Source organism: Sapajus apella, unplaced genomic scaffold, assembly GCF_009761245.1.
Source record: "Sapajus apella isolate SASKATOON/1434 unplaced genomic scaffold, GSC_monkey_1.0 scaffold12, whole genome shotgun sequence".
Taxonomy (NCBI): domain Eukaryota; kingdom Metazoa; phylum Chordata; class Mammalia; order Primates; family Cebidae; genus Sapajus; species Sapajus apella.
This window is the reverse complement of record NW_022436952.1, coordinates 8588906-8609180: the sequence shown is the minus strand read 5'-3', so window position 1 is coordinate 8609180 and position 20275 is coordinate 8588906. Positions and strand designations below refer to the sequence as shown.

Below are 20275 nucleotides of genomic sequence, written 5' to 3'. Positions count from 1 at the left end.
TGATCATGTCACTGCCCTCCAGCACAGGTGACAGAATGAGATCCTGTCTCTAAAAAACAGGGGTGGGGGTATGAATTGGATAGTATGTGAGTATATCTCCAACAAGCTGCTACATAAAACAAGAATACTTCTTGTTAATCTGGCAACAGTGTGAAGAAAAATTAAATTAGAGTAGCTTAAAAATAAAAAACTGAGGCCCGGATGCGGTGCCCACGTCTGTAATCCCAGCACTTTGGGAGGCTGAGGCAGGTGGATCGCTTGAGGTCAGGAGTTTGAAACCAGCCTGGCCAACATGGTGAAACCTCACCTCTACTAAATATACAAAAATTAGTTGGTGGTGGTGGATACCTGTAATCCTAGCTACTTGGGAGGCTGTGGCAGGAGAATCACTTGAATCTGGGAGACAGAGGTTTCAGTGAGCTGACAGCACACTACTACACTCCAGAGCAAGACTTGGTCTCAAATTAAAGAAAAAAAAAAGGATTGGTATCTCAAAGGAATACCAAAGGTGAGGGTTAAATTAAGTAGATAAACCACATCAAGGTGCTCTGTACTCTCGACGACAAGGAATAGGAGGTCTGAAAGTGCTAGTTTCTCTTCAGTGTCTTCTCTTCTCCATCCCATAGTAGCTGCCAAGAGAGCCCACCAGCAAGAGGCCAAAGAAAACAGAAGCTCTTTATGCTAAATCACAAGGACAGACAGGGGAGTGTGGGGGATGGACAGGAGGAGGGCTGGGGTGGATCCTTCCTCCATCTTTCTTCACAGATTTAGATGTCGCTCCATCTGCTCTCGAAGTTTGAATTTCTGGACCTAGAAGAAAGGAAAAGGAGTTAGGGTGACTAGCTATCTTGGGTTGCCCAAGACTGAGGGGCTTCTCCGGTCTTAGTGCCAAAACAGGACAAGTCCCGAGGCAAACCAGAATTAGGTGACTTGGTCACCCTACTGCCAGCCTCTCCACACCCACTGCTGAAGGAAACAGAGGTGGGGCCCCGTGGGGCCCCAGAACCCAGGCTGCCCTTCCCAGTCTCCTCCACCTTACACACCTTTCCTGAAATGGTGAGGGGGTAGTCTGTGACAAACACGATGTAGCGCGGAATCTTGAAGTGAGAGATCTGCGGACCAGAGGCAGGGAGGGCGGGCATGAGGCTGGGCAAGCTAACAGGGCTGCGGGAAGGGGACCAGGGCTCGCCTGGCTGGGAGTCAGCCTCGTTAAGGGAGGAGCAATCCCCACCCCGGGCTGGTTGGTAGAGGAGGGGATGGGCAAAGAACCCAGCAGCATCAGCTTGATTGGGAGGAGGCTCCCACCTTCCCTTTGCAGAAAGCTTTGATCTCCTCCGGCGTGGTCTTCTCCCCGTTCTTCAGCCGAATGCAGGCACAAATCTCTTCCCCCATCCGATCATCCTTCACTCCCACCACCTTCCAGGGCCAGGGAAAAATATCAGACATCACCGTGTTCATGTGTGTTCCCTGTTTCTGGGGACTCCCCTGGGCCGGGTGCCTCACCTGCACTTCCTGCACCTTCGGGTGTGTGTAAAAGAAGTCCTCGAGCTCCGCGGGGTAGATGTTCTCGCCGCCCCGGATGATCATATCCTTAGAGCGGCCCACAATCTTGCAGAAGCCCTGTTCGTCCATCATGGCGATATCTCTACAAAGAAAGCCCAGGGGCGACATGTCACCTCTGCCTTGTTCACTCACTGGCTCGCTCACTCATGAAACATTTATTGAGCACCTACTATGTGTCTTCTACTGCTCTAGACTCTGGGAGACATAGCAGGAACAAGACACAGCCTCTGGAATAATACTCTAGTAAAGGGAGGGAAGGCAGAAAAAAACCAGCCAATACCTATAACATGTTCTCTCTCTCAACATATCTGTACATATGCTTTTCACAGCTGGCTTCTTTCTGGGTCTCAGCTCAAATGTTTCCAGGCATCTTTGTCCAACCATTCTAAGGGAAGCTCCCCTCACCACCACAGCCACTTTCTCTCCTATAACCCTATTTTATTTTCTTGGTGTTTTTTTGTTTGCTTGTTTGTTTTTGAGATGGAGTCTTGCACTGTCACCCAGGCTGGAGTGCAGTGGTGCAATCTCGGTTCGCTGCAACCTCTGCCTCCCGGGTTCAAGCGATTCTCCTGCCTCAGCTTCCCAAGTAGCTGGGACTACAGGTATGTGCCACCACGCCTGGCTAATTTTTGTATTTTTAGTAGAGACAGGGTTTTGCCGTGTTGGCCAGGCTGGTCTCGAACTTCTGACCTCAGGTGATCCACCGGCCTCGGCTTCCCAAAGGGCTGGGATAACAGGCGTGAGCCACCGCGCCCAGCCTATTTACTTGGTGTTTATCGATGTCGGAAATCATCTCTTTTCCTCCAAAAACCAGGATCCTTTTTACCTTACTTTCCTCTGGACCTCCAGCGGCAAGAACAGTGCTAGCACATAGGGAATCGTAAGAATTTGCTGGGGTAACCAATGAGTGACTGAATCTGACTCAGATTTTGCAGCTGCTGGTATAGGGCGATGACCCAGTCGCTTTCTTCCGTGCTTTGTATGATCATCCCTACCATGTACATTTTGGAAATTAAGTCTCCAGCATGTGAGGAGTCATCCTGATACCCGCATCCTCCCTGTGCCAGGTTAATGCTCCCAGCTCAGCCTCAAGACCTCCAGCCTCCCCTCAGCAGCCACAGCCTCCACCCCACCCTGCCTTCTCACCCTGTCCGATACCACTTGTCCTGACCCACTACTTCCTCCGTCTTCTGAGGCTCGCCCCAGTAGCCCAGCATGACGCAGTACCCTCGGACGAACAGCTCCCCGGGCGTGTTCAGCTCTGCCAGCGTCCCCGCCTCCATGTTCATGATCCGGGCCTGGGACAGGACAGCCTCAAGTTGGGGCTTCCTACCCTCTTGTTTCAGGATAGGTGGTCCTTGGAAATGGAGAGAGCTTTGCCTCCTCCCAACCCTCTCCCCCCACCCCCTGCCAGGAATGAGACCCTCTGGCTCTGCCTATCCCCATCCAGAGAAGGGAGACAAAGGCTAGAGTCAACCCAGTGCCAGTCAGAGACCTGAGCTGGGCATGAAAGAACAGCTGAAGCCCAGGCTGGGAGTGCTGAGGAAACAGCGGGCAGGCAGCTGCTGCAGAGAAAGAGGTCCGTGGAGCTGGGCCAGCTGAAGAACGATAAACGGTGCAGAGGAGAAGGGAGTCTCCTCTTATTCCCCTTTAAGCAGCAAATAAGCCAAAGAGGGTGCCGTTGGCAACACCATGTGAATAGGAGAGGCAGACTCTGAAAGCCTGGTAGAGAAAAGAGCCATGGCTGCTGTGCCAAGAAAAGCTGAGCCTCTGTGTGCCTCAGTGTCTGCATCTGTGAAATGGGGCGAATGATGCCTACCCGTTTCCCTTCCAGGTGGGCATCCTAGTGAGAGTGGCAGTGCAGCTGTAGGACACATGGGAGGGGGCTCACATCTGCACTCACTCCCTGGGTGCAGGACTGCTCTGGCGGGAGGGCAGGGCAGATTCACACCAGGACAGTGGCCAGGCCCAGGGGAAGCAGCTGCTTGCGCACAGGGGCAGCGATCCCCCAGGGGCGGGAGCAGAAGCACAAGGGAAATCAGGAGCTGGCTGGCAAGCCCTGGTGCTGGAGCAGGAGAGGAGGCATGGCCGGGTGTTTGCAATTGAGGTGCACTTTGGGCAGTCTTTGAGGGGCAAAGGGACCCCCAAAGGGATAGGCTGCTTGAGAAATGGAGTGTTTATGCCAAGCAAGAAGAGGAGCTCTGCTAAAGCGAGAGGCAGGGACCATTGGAGGAAAAGACGCTGTGTAGGAAAAATCTCTGTGCTCTGGCTCCTCTTCGAGGCTACCCTGGCTGCCCTGAAACAGACAGTGGGCTTGGCAAAAACACACCTCAGACAGGAAGGGAGGCTACGGAGAGGTTCAGCTGGCAGCCGCTCATGGCCACTGTTCCAGCTCTTCCCCTTTCATGCTTAGCCCACAGAGAGTGCTCCGGGCCAGGCCTAGCAAGCCCCTGCGCCTGGGGGACTCTCAGCATCCTAAATGAGCCATTTGGCTCACTCATTGAAAGCAACAGATGTCCCCGCTGGGTGCACCCCAGGTGGGTGTTGGGAGGTGGGGCTTGGGGGTCTTGGTGAGGGGCTCACCTCCGTGTGAGGCATAACTCTGCCCACGCTTCCTGCCTTCTGCTCCACAGTGTCCTCGGGGAAGTTCATGAATGTCACGGGACTGTTCTCTGTGGTTCCATAAACAATCTAGAGGGTGCAGAAAGGGTGTTTGGAGAGGGCTCAGCACCTGCAGAGGGACTGGGTGAGCTACCTGGGGAAATGGGGAGGAATTCATAAAGGAAAAGGGGAAGTGGAGGGCAGCCAAATGGTGGAAACAGAGACATCGGGCTGGTAGGGGTCTGGGGTCAGGAGGCAGAGGCGCTGGGAGTGAGCGGGCTAGGTCTCTGAAACGCCCCAGATTTGAAAGAATACTGAGTGCAGGGACACACCATTCTCTTCCAGCTGGGGCTCCCTCAGTGCCCAGTTTCCCTGGAGCAGCCACCTGTCTGTGCCTGTGGCTCCAGTATTACCAAGACCCCACACTTCTCTCCCCAGCCCCTGGCTGCCTTAACCCCACCTTCCTGATTTCAGGCCACATCCTCTGCCCCACCCCTCCAAGCCGAAGGCCCCAAAAGCTTGATGAGAAAGCCAGCCTGCCTTGGCCCAGCTAGGAGTGACACAGACACAACCTCACCCCTGCATCCCGCAAACCCCGAACAAGTGCCTGGCCCTGGGACAGGCATCTCCCAGGCTCTGGAGAGTTTCCCATGAATTCATTTCCGTCAAAATAAAAAACAACAGAAGCAGTGATTTTAAAAGCCAGTGGCACCCTCCCCCCCTCCCGATTTCCAGTGGTTGGAAACCCTGAACGACAGAAAAACTGGAAGCCAGCCTTGGAGAAGCCTAAGTACCATCAAGGAACGTTCTAAGCCAAGTATGACCCCCCTATCCTAGAGGTAAGGGGCAGAGAGGTTTGGGAAAAGGGCAGGCCTTGGAAACCAGGCCCCAGCACAAGGGTATGGGGTAAGGGGAGAGGGGCCAGCTACCCCATATCCTAGGTCCCCTTCAATCTACGGTCGCCAGATCTCAACCATCCTCCTCCCCGCACCAAGCTTCCCCCATATCAGCTGGTCTGGCTCTGGCACAGCTGGGGTTTGGTTCAATGTGGGGTCTGGTTTCTCCCTCCGCCCCTCATCGCAGACAATACCCTGTGCCAGGCAGCCTGGAGCTCACCCTGAGGCCAGAGCTGTGACCCTGCCTGCTCACCCTCCCCTTTCCACAGGAATCCGGACATCGTGGCTGGCAAGTGGGCACAGAGAAATCTGGCGGGCTGGGGCGGGACTGCCCACAGAACTTAGGGTCTGGCAGCCTGAGCCATCCAGGGCTGGTCCCTCGACCTGCCTACCCCTTCCTCCCCCCGAAACCGTCCTTGCAGTCCTGGGGCCACTGGCCGAATGTGGCCTCTGCCAAGTACACCTCGGCGCCACTCAGCCGCCACCCTGAGACCCCTCAGGGGCGGGTTCTGACCACTGGGGTTGGGGATGAGGGATGGGGATATTTCGGGGCGATGAAGGAGGGGGATGGCGCGACTGTGCTTGAGGCCTGTGGTCTCCAGGTGTGTTTGCCATTCCCGTGGGCCACCCTCCTCCACTTCCCACTTTTCTGCTTAGCCTTCAGTGGTGGAAAAACGGGATGGGGGGCGCAGGGGACAGAAACGCAAACGGGGTTGGGAGAGAGGGGCCGGGGCGCACCCGAGGATGTAGAAGGAGTTCGCGTCTCCCCAGGGCCAGCTTTGGCGCGTCCAGCCCGAAGAGGGAGCCCGACGCTGGGGCGGCTCTCACGCTCGGCCGGCGCCGCACAAGCGCCCCATTAAAGCGCCGCCAGCTGGCCCACTGCGGGGAGACGCGTCCAGCTGTCCAGCCCCGCTTCCTCCCGCCTGGCGTCCAGGGCACCCGGCCGAGTGCGTGTGGATGGCGCGGCGTGGAGGCTCAAACTTGAGCAAACAAATAAGTTCAGGGAACGCCTCCCTCTCTCCGATGTAAACTCGGGGCTCCAGTCACACCCATTCCCCCTTCCCAGAAAAACCCCGGAAAGGCGGTAGGGAGAGGAGCAGCATAGGAGAGTAGGGGGCTGGAGCCGGGGTTCGGGGGGACACGGTCCCAGTCCCGCAGGCAAGGTCGCCGGCTGGGGGAAGGGCCCCGCCCCCCTCCCCGTGGAGGGCGGGGTCGCATCTCTGGGCGCGAGGGAGTTAAGCCCAGTGGCCTCGATGCTCCACGTAGGAGCTGGCTCGGCTGCCGGCTGCGGTCAGGGCCACGGTATAAAGAGGGCGGCAGACCCGAGCGCCCAGGACTCGCCGCTGCCCGCGCCCTGCCGCTGCTGCTGCCCCCAGCCCCGGCCCCAGGCGCCCCGGCCATGGTCCGCCCAACGCTCTTGCTCAGCCTCGGCCTCCTGGCCGGTCTGCTGCCGGCGCTGGCCGCCTGCCCCCAGAACTGCCACTGCCACGGCGACCTGCAGCACGTCATCTGCGACAAGGTGGGGCTGCACAAAATCCCTAAGGTATCAGAAAAGACCAAGCTGCTCAACCTACAGCGCAACAACTTCCCAGTGCTGGCTGCCAATTCGTTTCGGGCCATGCCGAACCTCGTGTCGCTGCACCTGCAGCACTGCCAGATCCGCGAGGTGGCCGCCGGTGCCTTCCGCGGCCTCAAGCAGCTCATCTACCTGTACCTGTCCCATAACGACATCCGCGTGCTGCGCGCAGGCGCCTTCGACGACCTGACCGAGCTGACCTACCTCTACCTGGACCACAACAAGGTCACCGAGCTGCCCCGGGGGCTGCTCTCCCCGCTGGTCAACCTCTTCATCTTGCAGCTCAACAACAACAAGATCCGAGAGTTGCGCGCAGGCGCCTTCCAGGGCGCCAAGGACCTGCGCTGGCTCTACCTGTCCGAAAACGCGCTTAGCTCCCTGCAGCCTGGGGCCCTGGACGACGTGGAGAACCTCGCCAAATTCCACGTGGACAGGAACCAGCTGTCCAGCTACCCGTCAGCTGCCCTGAGCAAGCTACGGGTGGTGGAGGAGCTGAAGCTGTCCCACAACCCCCTGAAAAGCATCCCTGACAATGCCTTCCAGTCCTTCGGCAGATACCTGGAGACCCTCTGGCTGGACAACACCAACCTGGAGAAGGTGAGCTTCTGGCTGCAGGGCTCTGCCCTGGTTCCTTCTTCCCTTCCTGGAGGCCCCAGGAGCCAGGGCCACAGCTGGCACCATCCCTTGTCCCCAGGTTCCCTGTCCCTCTGGCTATCTCCAAGGCAAGCAGCTCTGCCACCTCTCTTCCTCACCTTGTCACATCTTTACCCTAATCCCTGTCCCGCTGCCAGTCTCACCACCACCCTCCTAGGATTCCCACATATGAAAGGGGTGGGGCTGCCCTGGCCCCACAAATGCCCCCCCAGGGCCATCACCAGTGCTCCCAAACTCCTCACTGTGAGCAGCAGCCACCTCTTCCTGTCGGGCCTTCCACCCCTCCTCTGCTGTGTTTCCTGTCTCCAGTAAACCTACCATCCCATAAAGGAAGGTTTGTTTATTGAGGAGCCTTCCAGAGGAGCTGGGCAGATCAGGCCCACAAAGAGACCCTGTTCCTGGCGGGGGCTGTGCATGTGTGCTAAGGTGGAATGTGGGGCTGGGGAGTGAGGGGAAGAAGACATTCTCCATGCCCCACAGAGGCCCAGGGGGATGGCCCTGCCCAGTCCACATCCACACAATCCACTGCCTTCTCAGGTCCACTTCAACTGAGCAGGCATGGGACCAAGGGCTCCCCCAGGCTGCAAGGATGGTGCCCATGGGGTCCATGAAGGAATAAAGCAAGACCACCATTGTCAACCATTGGCACAAGACCCCAGGTGTCTTCCCACAGGGAGGGCTGGCATGCCTCACTGTCTCCAGACTGCTGACTGCCCTTCGCCCTCCCCTGTCACCAGATCCGTCTCCTGTCTGTAACCTCACTGGTTCCTTTCTACCCTGGGGTGCCCAGGGTCTGGCCAGGTGGGGCTACCTGGAACCAGAGCAGAATCCCTTCTCTGGGACTGGAAAAGTCACCCTGGTTCCAGGGCCTTCAGCCAGGAGGTTTGGATGGGGACCAACAAGGCAGGGGACAGTCTGGTTACTGGAGACTTTCATACCTCAATGAGGACCACAGGAGAGGAGGACAGGGGCATGGAGATGCGGGCAGAGTCCTACCTGGGCAGCAGCCAACCTTTGTCTAGGTGGATGGAGCCTGCTCAAGCCTGCCCTTCTTCAGCCCTGCCTCTCTCCAGCTGAAGTTGGAGTCCCCTGTGGCCCATCAGTGCCAGAGTGGTCTTTCAGTGGGCAGGAGAGCAGCGAATCAGGGCCAGTTTGGGCCAGACAGGAATTGTGGCGCCAGGGCAAAGATGTGGGCACCAATAGAACATTTCCTCTGGAGCCATCCAACCTTGCCAAAGACTCTACTAAGGTGGCTTCACAAATAGTGTCTGGCTGGAAGTGGGGGCGCAGTGAGGACAGCGCTGGGGGAAGTCCCGGGACCCTGGGGCTGTGGGGAGCCTGGGCCCACTGCCCATTCCACCAAGCACAGATCCAGTTTACCGTGTACCAGTTTGGGTTGCTGGGGCCAAACTGGCTGCTGCACAGTCCCAGTGTTTGTGCAGGGCTTGTGGTGCCGGGGGGAGAGGAGCTAGGTGTGGTCCTGTGGCCACTGTTTACCCACTGCTGTGACCCTGGGCAAAGGACAGCACTTTTTCCATTTCTCGATTTGCATATTGGAAATAACACCTCGTGTCTCAAAGGGGGTTGTGTAGATTGGATCATCTGAGACCACTTGGTCACATTGCTTTGAAAACTGGGCAACTCCTCAAGGTGCCGTGGCTCAGTCCAGGGAAGAACACTGCCCCTCCGGCACTGGGGTGCTCACTCATAACCATCTTGCTCCCCAGTTCTCGGATGGTACCTTCCTGGGTGTGACCACGCTGAAACACGTCCATTTGGAGAACAACCGCCTGAACCAGCTGCCCTCCAACTTCCCCTTCGACAGCCTGGAGACCCTCACCCTCACCAACAACCCCTGGAAGTGTACCTGCCAGCTCCGGGGCCTTCGGCGGTGAGAACATCCTCATGTCACTCCCAGAGCCCACCACTAAGCACTTAGCCCTGCGCTAAGGCACGTGCGACATACATCCTAGATCTACTACCTAATAGGCATGGGACCCTGGGAGCCTCAGTTTCCTTATTTGTAAAATGAAGATGACAGCTTCAGACTATCCTGCGGCCAAGTCAGTCCTGGTCCCATAGCTCACTGCCCTTCCCCCCAGCACTCCCACCCTCTCCCCCAGCCCCAGCAAGTTTCTGTCTCTCCAGGTGGCTGGAAGCCAAGGCCTCCCGCCCAGATGCCACCTGTGCCTCTCCTGCCAAGTTCAAGGGCCAGCACATCCGTGACACGGACGCCTTCCGCAACTGCAAGTTCCCCACCAAGAGGTCCAAGAAAGCTGGCCGCCATTAAACAGGTGGGGGCTGGGTAAACAGGTCCCCCACGTTCCTCTTTGGCAATTCCAGCAAGTAAGCTGGTATCTTCCAGGATACTCCCTCCCCCTGGAGGAGCAGGTAGACCCTCCATTTTTAGAGAGAGAGGAGGTGAGGACTGGGGCCCCTTTTGAAGGGAGGAAAAGGTCCTGGGGGCCCAGGACCCCCACCATCTCCTCCACGCATCATCTGGGTTGTTGGATGGAGTACTGAGTCAATCCTTGCCTCCTTGCAGGTCCTGACCCAGCCAGTCCTGGTGACTGGCCTCTGCCTTCCACCGGAGAGACTACTGACCACCCACCTCCACTCCTACCTTCTCCGCACAGCCTCTGCTGATGCACAGAGCTGCCCACACCTAGACACGTCCTGGCAGGGGGCCTCGGGCACTCAACTCCCAACCCAGCTCCACTCAGCGGTGTCCTGGGGAAGAGGAAGGCTGAGCCCCTTCTCAACTTCGTGCCTTCCCCACCCTCCAGCTTCTCTCAGAGAAGCTGTTGCTGAGACCCCTCAAGTCAATCAGAACCAGAATGGGTTGGTCATCAGGATGGCTACCCTTCCAGAATCATCCTTCCTCTGTTCCTCTTTCCCTGCCACTGGGAACAATCATCAGACCCTTACCCCACCCCTTGCTTCCAGAAAGGGTTTTAAGCCCATGCCCCAACTCTGCCAGCCCCCACCTGCCAGGACACTCTAGCAGGACATCGGTGCTTTGCTGCCCATCTGCCCATGCTGCAATTTCTCCCTCAGATTTCTATAAATATAAATGTATGTATGTGATATTTACTCCCCTGCCACCTTGCTCCTTCACCCACCAGGTGCTGATGAGGTCAGACTATCTTTTCTCACATCTGCTTTCTGGAAGGAGGGCTTGCTGACAGGGTCTCCTTGGAACATCTGGTCTGGGCTCATCCCCATGTCTGCCAATCTGTTGTCACCCCAGGCCTGGCCTGCCCACAGCCTGGGCCCCAGTCACCACTCACCACCAGCTCCTTCATATTCATCTTGTCGATGACGGCTCGGACGAGTTCTGGAGCTGCAGTGGACCCACCGATCATACCTGAATCAGAGAGAGGGCTGACCCAGCTCCCCACTTCTCCAAGCCCGGTGGGGTCCTCTTACCTACAGCTCACTCAAGGGAGGAACATTTCTTCTTCTCCCCTGACCCCAAGCCTTTCCTACACCTGGCAAGTTGGCCTTGGGCTGGTGTCCAGGGACACTGGGGATCTCCCTCCCTCCCACCCATATTTTTACAGTGTCCCTTCCTGCCCCCTAAATAAAAGGCTGGGAGCATATCTAAGTCACCCAGGCCATTACTGTGGGGGAAGCAGCCCCCTCCCCATGCCTGGCTGCCCTTGGCCATATCCTACCTCCATACACGGTCGAGATGTCATAACTGGAGAAGTCTGGCTGGTTCAGAATGTCCACGAACATTGTGGGGGTACCATACAAGAAGCTGCCTCTGTATAGGAGGAGTTCTCGAAATTAGGCTCGGAAGTGGAAAGGAACTCCCTCTTCTCACCCACCCCGCCATGAACCTGCAGCAAGAGAACAGGCAGGAGAAGCTCCTGAGACAGGAACTGGTCCTCTCCTGGGGGTCATCCACTGTGCCCATCCCCAGTCTCCTGGCTGGAGGGAGCCGGCAGCTTAGAAAGGTATCAGGGCCCAGGAGTGAAGAACAAGAGGATTTTATCAGCCCACTGGCCACCAGTGTCCACCTCTCTCTGATGATGGCCTCCAGTGCCTTCTTGCCGTTGAAGATGGGAGAGGACAGGATGAGGGTGGCACCGTACATCAGACACACCATTGTGCCTCCCACGGATCCCAGGCAATGGTACAGGGGGCAGGGCAGGACCATCCGCAAGTTCTCTGCCGTCTGATGATGGAGACAGGGGGCTGGGTCTGTCTTGGAGCCAGAAGCCAGTTCCTCTAGCTGGCGAGGGGAGCCCAGCCAGCCCTCCACCCCTGCCTGAGCCGCCCCTCCTGCAGCCTTGCCCCGGGCCTAGTGCCGCCTCACCTTCTCATGCAGTTTCAGGCGCTCCCCCATCAAGCTGGAGTTGTTGACAATGTTGTAGTGGGAAAGGGTGGCCCCCTTGGGGCTGCCTGTTGTCCCCTGACAAGGCAAGTGGGGGACAGCTTGGCCTCCTTCTCATCTCTTTCCCACCCTGGGCCACTGCCTTGAAGAACACTGGACCGGGAATCAGGAGACAGGGATGGTTGCCCCAGATCCATCTGTTCATTCAGTTTATTTGCAAAAGGTCTGCCGTGATGCCAGGTGTCAGGGTCCCGCAATGCAGAAGATAAGGTCTCTGTTCTTATGCCACCTATATGGCCCAGAGAACTCTGCCACCCACTAGCTAGCTTGGGCAAATTCCCTCTCTGGGCCTCTGATTCCCCATCAGCTAAATGAGGGGCAGCCTCTACCCAGCTCTAACCTGTGTTGGTTCATTGAATCTGCCACTGCACCGGGAACAAGAGGGCTGGAGTGGAGAGGGCAGGGGGCTGGGGGAGGGAATGTGACAAGGACACCAGGTGCTGATATATTCCAGGGCAGAGAGGACAGCTGAAGGCCAGTCCCAGGAAAGAATGCCTGCTCTTCTGACCTCCTCTGCTGTCTCCCCATCCCCAGGGAAGTGTCACAGGGGCAGGGGGCACATGTCAGCCTGGGCTTGAGGCCTAGAGACCTCTGCCCTACCGAGGTGAACTGGATGTTGATGGGGTCATGGCAGGACAGGAACTGCTGGGTATACTTGAGCTGGTCCAGATGCTGCTGTGTGCTGCCAGCCGCCACCACTTCGTCCAGGAGCAGGGTCCCCGGCAAAGGGGCATCCACCGAGATGGCTATAGTCAGATCTGGGAGCCTGAGGGTGGGCAGGAGGGTGAGAGGCAAGGGCTGAGGGAAGGGGGAGGGTGGCCAGAAAGTGAAGGAATCAGCGATGCTGAATGACGCACCCCCACTAACCCAGGACACACCCACCTCTGACTCTTCAAGGCCCCTGGCTGGGCGTTCTCCAACTCTGGACAGATGTGCTTCAGGATGTTGTAATATTGCTGGGTCTTGAATTGCTTGGGGAACACAAGGGCCTTGCAGCCCACCTGTGGAAAGGGAGTCCCCCACCTGCAGTCAGCAGGGAGCCCCAGACTAGAGCTCTGGGGGAGTCCTCCCTAATCAGCTGCTGTCATACAGATGCACCCGCATCTGACACACACACCTCCAGCATACTCACAGGCACCACACCCCAAGACCAATGCGCACATGTACCAGCACCACGTCCTGAGACACACATGTATCACATACGAGGACACACACACACACCTGCCCTGACACACACGTGCCCCTGCACACTCAAGCCAGGCTTGTGTCTGACCAACGACCCTCTCCATGGAGTTGGGGCCATCTTCCAACCACACATGGCCTAAGGAAGGACACTCTGCCTGTCACCCACCCATGCACACCCTTGCTCACACCATCAGACTCTGACAAGCAGAGTCTGTGCAGCCCCCTGTGCCAGGCCCTAGCCGGGCCCTCCACGACAAATGAGCTGTACCTTCTTGAGGGTATACTCCAGTTCCATAGCCTGGTAGGCTGGGTTCACAGACACCTGGAGGAAGCAGCAAGGGCATGTCAGTATTCTGGGCAGAGCCTGTCCCTCCTGTGGCCCCAGGAGGGACAGACTCTACACCTCCCTAGGCCCTGGAGGCCTCCTTGGTGAGTGTCCACCAAGCCGGGAGAAAGCACCACCTGGTTAGAAACCAACCAGGCACTGGTTTGGTTCTGGGGCTGAGGGCCTGAGGGGCTCCCCTTGAATGATGTTCCCCCACACACACCCAGCTGTGCCAGGCAAGCCCCTCCTCACCAGAATGATGCCCGCATGGGCAGTGGCCAACTGCATGAGCACCCATGCGTAGGAGTTGGGTCCCCACATGCCCAGCCGGTCACCCTTGCAGAGGCCAATGCTCAGGAGGCCAGAAGCAGCTTTGTCTACCTGGTGTAAAAGATGGGGTACAAGGGGTGAGATGGGGCAAGCAGGAAGGGGCCCTCAGCTCCCCCCCTCAGCCCTTTGCCCCGGGGTTCTCATCACAATCACTGGGAACAAAGAGATGGCAGATTCCCAGCCTCAGTGGGTCTGCCCTGGAGCCTGCATAGTTAACAAGTGCCCCAGGAACTGCTGATGCAGGAGGCATCGGGCCCCTGTGCCTTAGTCCATCCCTTTCTCCTGCCATCCCTTTGGGTTCTCCAGCAGCCCTAGCACATTACCCCATAGCCAGGTGCCCATGCTCCTGGTTCTGCCCAGCCAGGGCAGCTTGGGAGCTAGCACCTGCCCACTTTGTGGTTTCCAGGTCAGGACCCACCTCCTCCTTGAGCTGGGCAAAGGTCAACCTGATGTTTTCATGGAAGACGACCAAGGCCTCTCGTTCTGGCACCGTCTGTGCTGTGGCCTCCAGGCACTGGCCCACAGTCTTGCTGATAAGATGGTTTTTGATGTTCCCCTGAGTGTAGCTGAGGCCTCCGATGGGCAGGGGGACCATGCGATCCACCTCTCTGGAACTGTGGGGAGAGGAGCTATGGGTTTGACTGTCCCAGAGCAGCCTCCCTGGAACCAAGGACGTGGCACACCCAGCCAAGCCAGGGGGTAGGCTGCTGACAACGTGTCAGAGACCACTAGGTTTTCTCCAGATCTTCTTGTAAGCCTAAATCCCCCAGACCTGTTTCCCTGCCTCAAGCCTAATCCCAAGGCAGAACAACAGGGACAAGCTTACACCAAGCTGGGGCAAAGGGCCCTCCTTCACTTTCCAGGGAAAGATGAGAGAGGCCCCAGGGAAGTCCGGGAGAGCCTGCCTGCACAGACAGACAGGTCTCAGAAAGCGCAACCACGACTTCGCCCCCAGCCCCGCCTCCTAGAAAATAAACAGGTCGCTGGGGTCCTTCCTGAGGAACCAGTGAAGCCACGGCTGGACCCAGTGCTGGAATCCACAGCCTTAGGATTTTAGGCTCCCTGGTGGGCCATTTTTTTCTCCTCTCGGCCTGCAAGCCAAAGACAGAATAGGAAAGGAATTAAGGAGAGGGTGGATGGAGGCCCTAAAAGAGGCAGCTGGGAGGCCCCAGTTATTCCTCAGGCCTGTAGGTGCCCAGTGCTCAGTACTGCAAGATCCTGGGCACCTGCAAATGAAAAAGCAAGCCCCTAGATGCCAAATGGCACCTGGGCTCCAGTTCCCACTCTCAGATAATATTACAAAGCAGGTAATTTCTGTCTCCAGGGAATTAAGAAGCTGGCCAAAAGCAGCCAGTGAAGGCAAAGGGGCCAGATGTCAGACAAGGAAGGGGCACCGAGAGCCTGAGAGTACTGAGCTGGGGATGTCAAGTGGAGGAAGCAGCCAGCTCGGGACCTCGCTCGGGTTCTAGTCTGGGGCAGGGACTCCTCACCTCTCACCTGTGGCTGCCTGTCCGTCCCAGGGCACAGGTGGAAACAGGTCTGGGCAGAAGCCTAGGCAGTCCCAGGAGTAGTAACCTACTTTTCACTTTTCTCCATCGGAGAGAAGTTCCTTCCAGAAACTCCCCGTCTCCTCCCAGCCCTACCAGGTAAGAGGCGATCCCCAAGTGAGGGCACGTCAAGCTGGAGGAGAACCTGCACTTCCATTACTGCTCCATCGAACATCCCCACCTTTTATTAACTGTGGCATCTGAGCCGGGCGCGGTGGCTCACACCTGTGAAGTAATGCCAGCACTTTGGGAGTCTGAGGCGGGAGGATCACTTGAGCCCAGGAGTTCGAGACCAGCCTGGGCAATATAGGGAAACCCTGTCTCTATGAAAAAAATTTTTAAATTAACCAGGTATGGTAGTGCATGCCTGTAGTCCCAGCTACTCCGGAGGCTGAGGTGGGAGGATCGGATGTTGTAGTGAGTCATGGATGCACCACTGAACTCCAGCCTGGGTCACAGAGAGAGACCCTGTCTCACACAAAAAACAAACAAACAAAACCCATTGGGACCTGGCAAGTTACCTGCTTACACTCCAGCCAGAAGGGGATGAATAGACGGCCTTGCCTATTCCATAGGGGGAGCCACGAGGTTCAAGTGTGAACGGGCCTGCAAAGGTGCTTTGGAAACGGTGAAGTGCTCTGTAATTGACGGGCATTTTACCATCTGTTCATGGCATTTGTTGGCCATGCATTCAACACACATTCGGTGAGCACCTACATGTGCCAAGCGCTATGCTAGGACTAAAGACAGAACAAGCCACCGTCCTTCCTCTAAGATACTCCCTGTCTCTGGGGGAATTAAACATATTAGCTCTTCGTGGGTGGGAACAGCCTGGTAAATCAGGAAATAGGAGCGATGAGGCAGACTGTGGGGGAAATCCCACCCCATCTGAGGCCCATTCTCTGTCCCCTCAAAGCTGGGTTAGGGAAGCCTCTCTTAGAGCTGGGCCCTGGGGCCGCCCACACTGTGGCCTCCTCAGCCCTACAGAGTAATTAGCCAACATTTATTCCTCCAACAAATATTTAGGAAACACCCACCACACAGAGGGCTCAATGCTAAGAAATGAACAAAACCAAAGATAGTCCCTGTCCCTGCAGAGCTGAGAGTCTGGTGGGAAAGAGCGGGGTGCCGTCAACCTTAGTAACGAAAAATGTACATTTAGAAAGCGGGGCTAAGGAAGGGGCCGTGGTCCTATGAGCACCTGTAGGAGGGAATCTGCAATCACCTAGGGCTCCGAGGAAAACTCCCTTAAGACAGTTATGCTTAAGCTGAGAGCTGAAGAGTGAGGAAGTATTAAACCGCAGAGAAGGGAGAGGGCATTTCCAGCAGAGGAGAGCTTGTCTCTGTGGCTGGAGCACAGGAAGTGAGAGGGAGTGTGTGAGAACAGGAGCGGGGACTGGAACGTGAAGCCCGCTGAAACCAAAGGGTCCAGACCAGAGGACACTGGGCCTGGAAGAATGAGGAGGGCCCCAAAACTCCAGGTCCTGGGGTTGGGGTTTTCTCCACCCATGGGCCCAAGTGTTCCCACACCATTTATGAAGTGAAGAGGGATGCATGGATGTTGGATCCAGGATCTAAGTTTACGGGCTGATCCCTCCTTTGTCCCTCCAGGGACACCAGATGGAACCTTCTCAACCAGTGTCATTCCCTCCTCCAAGTGACAGTTTTTCAAGATGTGGTCCAAGGATAGCTGCTTCAGAGTCACTCAGGAGCTCACAAAGAATCCAAGTTCCTGGGCCTCTCCAGCGCCCACTCATTGCAAAGCCTCTGGGGAGTGGACCGGGAAAATCTGAATTTTTAACAGACTCCCGTGTGATTCTGATGTGGGAGTGGGTGAGAAGGATTCCATGAATCATGACCACTCTCCTGGCAATCTAAGCCACCCAACTGCCTTTGACTCTCTATTCAAGCAAGCTTTAATGAGCACCTACTATGTGCCAGCCCTGTGCCAGGTGCTAGGGATACAGGGATGGATAAGACATTGCTCCCAGCCCTCTAAGGAGTCACAGTGTGGTAGGAAGAGAAAGGTTTGTAAACAAATCATTTCAGGAACTTCCTCAATATAGGAGTCCCTGTTTCTGCAGGCCAGCCCAGCCTGGAAGCCAGCCTGGAAGAGGAGAGGCTCATTCCTCTAAGGACAGCCCTCAACCCTGTGGGGCTAGAGCTTCAAGTTCCCCCTTTTCTGGGAGGTATCAGTACCTTCTCAGAGGTCCAGGTGAATGAAGCTCTTGTTGCCTAGGGTGATGATGTTAATAGCATGCCCTTCATCGGCTTCTCCCCATTCCTGTCTTTCTCTTTCTACTTCCTGTCCCTACTTCCTGGGATCACTCTCCGAAATAAACTACCTGCACCCGAATCCTTGTTCTCAGGGGAATTCAAATTAAGACACAGGATTTCTCCTTTCTAGACCTCACCTTCCCCACCTATAAAGTCTGGTAACCGGCAGGCATGGTGACTCACACCTGTAATACCAGAACTTTGGGAGGCTCAGGCAGGCAGATTACGTGAGGTCAGGAGTTTGAGACCAGCCAGGCCAACATGGTGACACCCCATCTCTACTAAAAATATAGAAAAATAAGCCATGCATGGTGGCGCATGCCTGTAATCCCAGCTCCCTGGGACGCTGAGGCAGGGACATCGCTTGAATCCAGGAGGTGGAAGTTGCAGTGAGCCGAGATGGTGCCACTGCCCTCCAGCGGGGTTGACAGCTGTTCAGCCTCACAACAAGCCCCCCATTCTCACAATGACCAGGAGTCCCATTTCGTTTGGAATTTGGTTTTCTATTCTTTGCCATGATTTGCAGACCAAACAGTGGCATCCTGGAAACTCTAGTTGGGAAGTCAACAGGCTGATTTCTGGGGAAACAAAAAAACATCTAGTTCAACTGGCACATGTGTTTTCTCCTGTGCCTTCACAGTACTCTGACAGGTGGTATGACAGAGACCCCAACAGCTCCTTCTTCTCTCATGATGCACCCTCAGACATCTAGCTGGCCACGCTGTGTGGAATTAAGACCAGGTTTCCAAGCGTCCCGGGCTGCCAGTCTGGCCAGATGGTGAGGTTCTGGCCAGAGGGGTTTAAAGAGGGGTCGTGTATGAAACTTCAAAGAAACTTTTAAAGGAAGGGACATTTCTTTTTTTTTTTTTTCTCTTCCTTAGGCTGGATCACTGCCTGTGATGGGAAAAGACTGATGGCATTTGGGACCACATAGTGATTTGAGGCACCACAGAGCAAACAAAAGAGGAGCCTGGCACTGGATGGCAGGAGCTACCATACCAGTCCCAGACTGGCTGTCTCCCAGACAAACTCCCGTCCTTTTCTTTTTTCTTTTTTTTTTTTTTTTTTGCTTTTGAAAATTTATTTATTTATTTTGAGATATTAGTAGATTCATATGCAGATGTAAGAAATAATATCGAGGCCAGATACGGTAGCTGATGCCTGTAATCCCAGCACTTTGGAAAGCCAAGGCAGGGGAATTGCTCAAGCCCAGGAGCTCAAGACCAGCTTGGGCAACAGAGCGAGACCTTGTCACAAAAAAAAAAAAAAAAAAAAAACGCTTTTTTTAATTTGTAAAGGTATATGCCACAACAGAGAAAAAAGCAGAACAGAAAAAAAATAGAATTTTTTTTCTGGAGAGCACTGGTGCAGTCACGGCTCGACCTCCCGGGCTTGACCTCCAGGGCTCACATGATTCTCCCACCTCAGCTTCCTGCGTAGCTGGGACTATAAGTGTATGACCCCACGGCTGGCTATTGTTTCGTATGTTTTGTAGAGATGTGGTTTTGCCATGTTCCCAAGGGTGGCAATTTTTTTTTTTTTTAATTAGCTGGGCATAGTAGCATGCACCTGCACTCCTAGCTACTCAGGACGCTGAAGCAGGAGGATCTCTTCAGCCTAGGAGTTCAAGGTTGATCATTCCCACTGCACTCCAGCCAGGGCAACAGAGCAAGACCCTGTCTCTTAAAAAAAAAAAAAATCCCCAAAACAACAACAACCACAAAAAGCAACAAAAAAGAACCAATGTGGAAATATCTCCTGCACTCTTCACCAGCAGTATTCAACTTCCCCCAGTGTTAACATCTTGCAGAGCTATAATACAATATTATAGCCAGGATGTTGATATTGATCATAGTTAAGACACACAACCATTGCCTTGCCCCCCATCTTCTTTCAGTGACTCTCAGTTTGGGTTTCTTTGAGACACACTAATCCAGTCCTACAAAAAAAATGCAGGTGAGGCCGGGGGCAGTGGCTCACTCCTGTAATCCCAGCACTTTGAGAGGCTGAGGTGGGTAAATCACCTGAGGTCAGGAGTTCAAGACCAGCCTGGCCAACGTGGTGAAACCCTGCCTCTACTAAAATACAAAAACATTAGCCAGGTGTGGTGGTGGGTGCCTGTAATCACAGCTACTCGGGAGGCTGAGGCAGGAGAATCACTTGAACCCAGGAGGTGGAGGTTGCAGTCAGCAGAGATTGCGCCACTGCACTCCAGCCTGGGTAACAGAGTGAGACTTCATCTCAAAATTAAAAATAGATATATTTTTTAAAAATGCAGGTGAGAATCATGAACTCCCATTCCACAGGTAAAGAAGCTGAAGTGCCAAGTGGTCAGATGGCTCACATGGCTGACGAAGAGCTGAGCCAGGAACAGAGGACCCGGTGCAACGCCTCGGCTTACAGCCACCCGCGCACGTCCCGCCCTCAGACCTGGGAGAAAGGAGTGGGCATAGGCGATTCCTGTTCCTTCTGGTTTGGAATTTATCTCCTGCCTGATCATCAGAAATAATACAGCCTCAGTTTTTCCGCAATTTCTGCTAACTGATTCCAAGAAACTGAGACTAGGGTAGTGCAGGGCTGAGTTGGAAACAGGCAGCTCTTCCAAGGAATTAAGAGTTCTACAAACTCATCAACGCAATGTAGGAACCACCCATCAATTCAAAAGAGGGAGCACAACAAACCAATTCCTTACCACATCCCAAATGTCTGGGCATACAGGTGGCCACTTCTCTCTCTCTCTCTCTCTCTCTCTCTTCCTTTCTTTCTTTTCCTTCCTTCCTTCCTTCTTCCTTCCTTCCTTCCTCTTTCTCTTTCTTTCTTTTCTTTCTTTCTTTCCTTCTTTCTTTCTCTTTCTTTCTTTTCTTTCCTTCTTTCTTTCTTTCTTTCTTTCTTTCTTTCTTTCTTTCTTTCTTTCTTTCT

The 20275-nt window shown here is 55.2% G+C and overlaps 2 protein-coding genes across 3 annotated transcripts in view; one reads left to right on the top strand and one right to left on the bottom strand.

Annotated features, from left to right (window-relative positions):
- Positions 1-661: 661 nt before the first annotated feature.
- Positions 662-20275, bottom strand: part of ACSF2 (acyl-CoA synthetase family member 2) — a 44848-nt gene continuing 25234 nt past the window's right edge. For both annotated transcript variants that reach the window (XM_032279999.1, XM_032280000.1), the window contains exons 2-16: positions 13947-14146; positions 13455-13579; positions 13146-13199; positions 12575-12693; positions 12293-12458; positions 11615-11710; positions 11316-11473; positions 10968-11059; positions 10581-10657; positions 4147-4254; positions 2710-2861; positions 1504-1645; positions 1306-1416; positions 1044-1112; positions 662-810 (exon numbers count right to left, since the gene is read on the bottom strand). In XM_032279999.1, coding sequence (XP_032135890.1) covers positions 760-810; positions 1044-1112; positions 1306-1416; positions 1504-1645; positions 2710-2861; positions 4147-4254; positions 10581-10657; positions 10968-11059; positions 11316-11473; positions 11615-11710; positions 12293-12458; positions 12575-12693; positions 13146-13199; positions 13455-13579; positions 13947-14146 — 1720 coding nt within the window. In that variant the 3' untranslated portion in view covers positions 662-759. The remainder of the gene's footprint in view (positions 811-1043; positions 1113-1305; positions 1417-1503; positions 1646-2709; positions 2862-4146; positions 4255-10580; positions 10658-10967; positions 11060-11315; positions 11474-11614; positions 11711-12292; positions 12459-12574; positions 12694-13145; positions 13200-13454; positions 13580-13946; positions 14147-20275) is intronic.
- On the top strand, positions 6258-10383 carry CHAD (chondroadherin). The gene is made up of 4 exons (XM_032280004.1): positions 6258-7233; positions 9018-9181; positions 9439-9584; positions 9836-10383. The coding sequence occupies exons 1-3, from the start codon at positions 6460-6462 to the stop codon at positions 9578-9580; spliced, it is 1080 nt and encodes a 359-aa protein (XP_032135895.1). The 5' UTR covers positions 6258-6459; the 3' UTR covers positions 9581-9584; positions 9836-10383.

Bases quoted from the DNA above. Each gene is read 5' to 3' on its own strand.
- CHAD (XM_032280004.1), top strand. From the start codon at position 6,460: ATGGTCCGCCCAACGCTCTTGCTCAGCCTCGGCCTCCTGGCCGGTCTG. The intron at 7,234-9,017 runs GTGAGCTTCTGG...CTTGCTCCCCAG, and splicing joins ACAACACCAACCTGGAGAAG to TTCTCGGATGGTACCTTCCT. The intron at 9,182-9,438 runs GTGAGAACATCC...CTGTCTCTCCAG, and splicing joins CAGCTCCGGGGCCTTCGGCG to GTGGCTGGAAGCCAAGGCCT.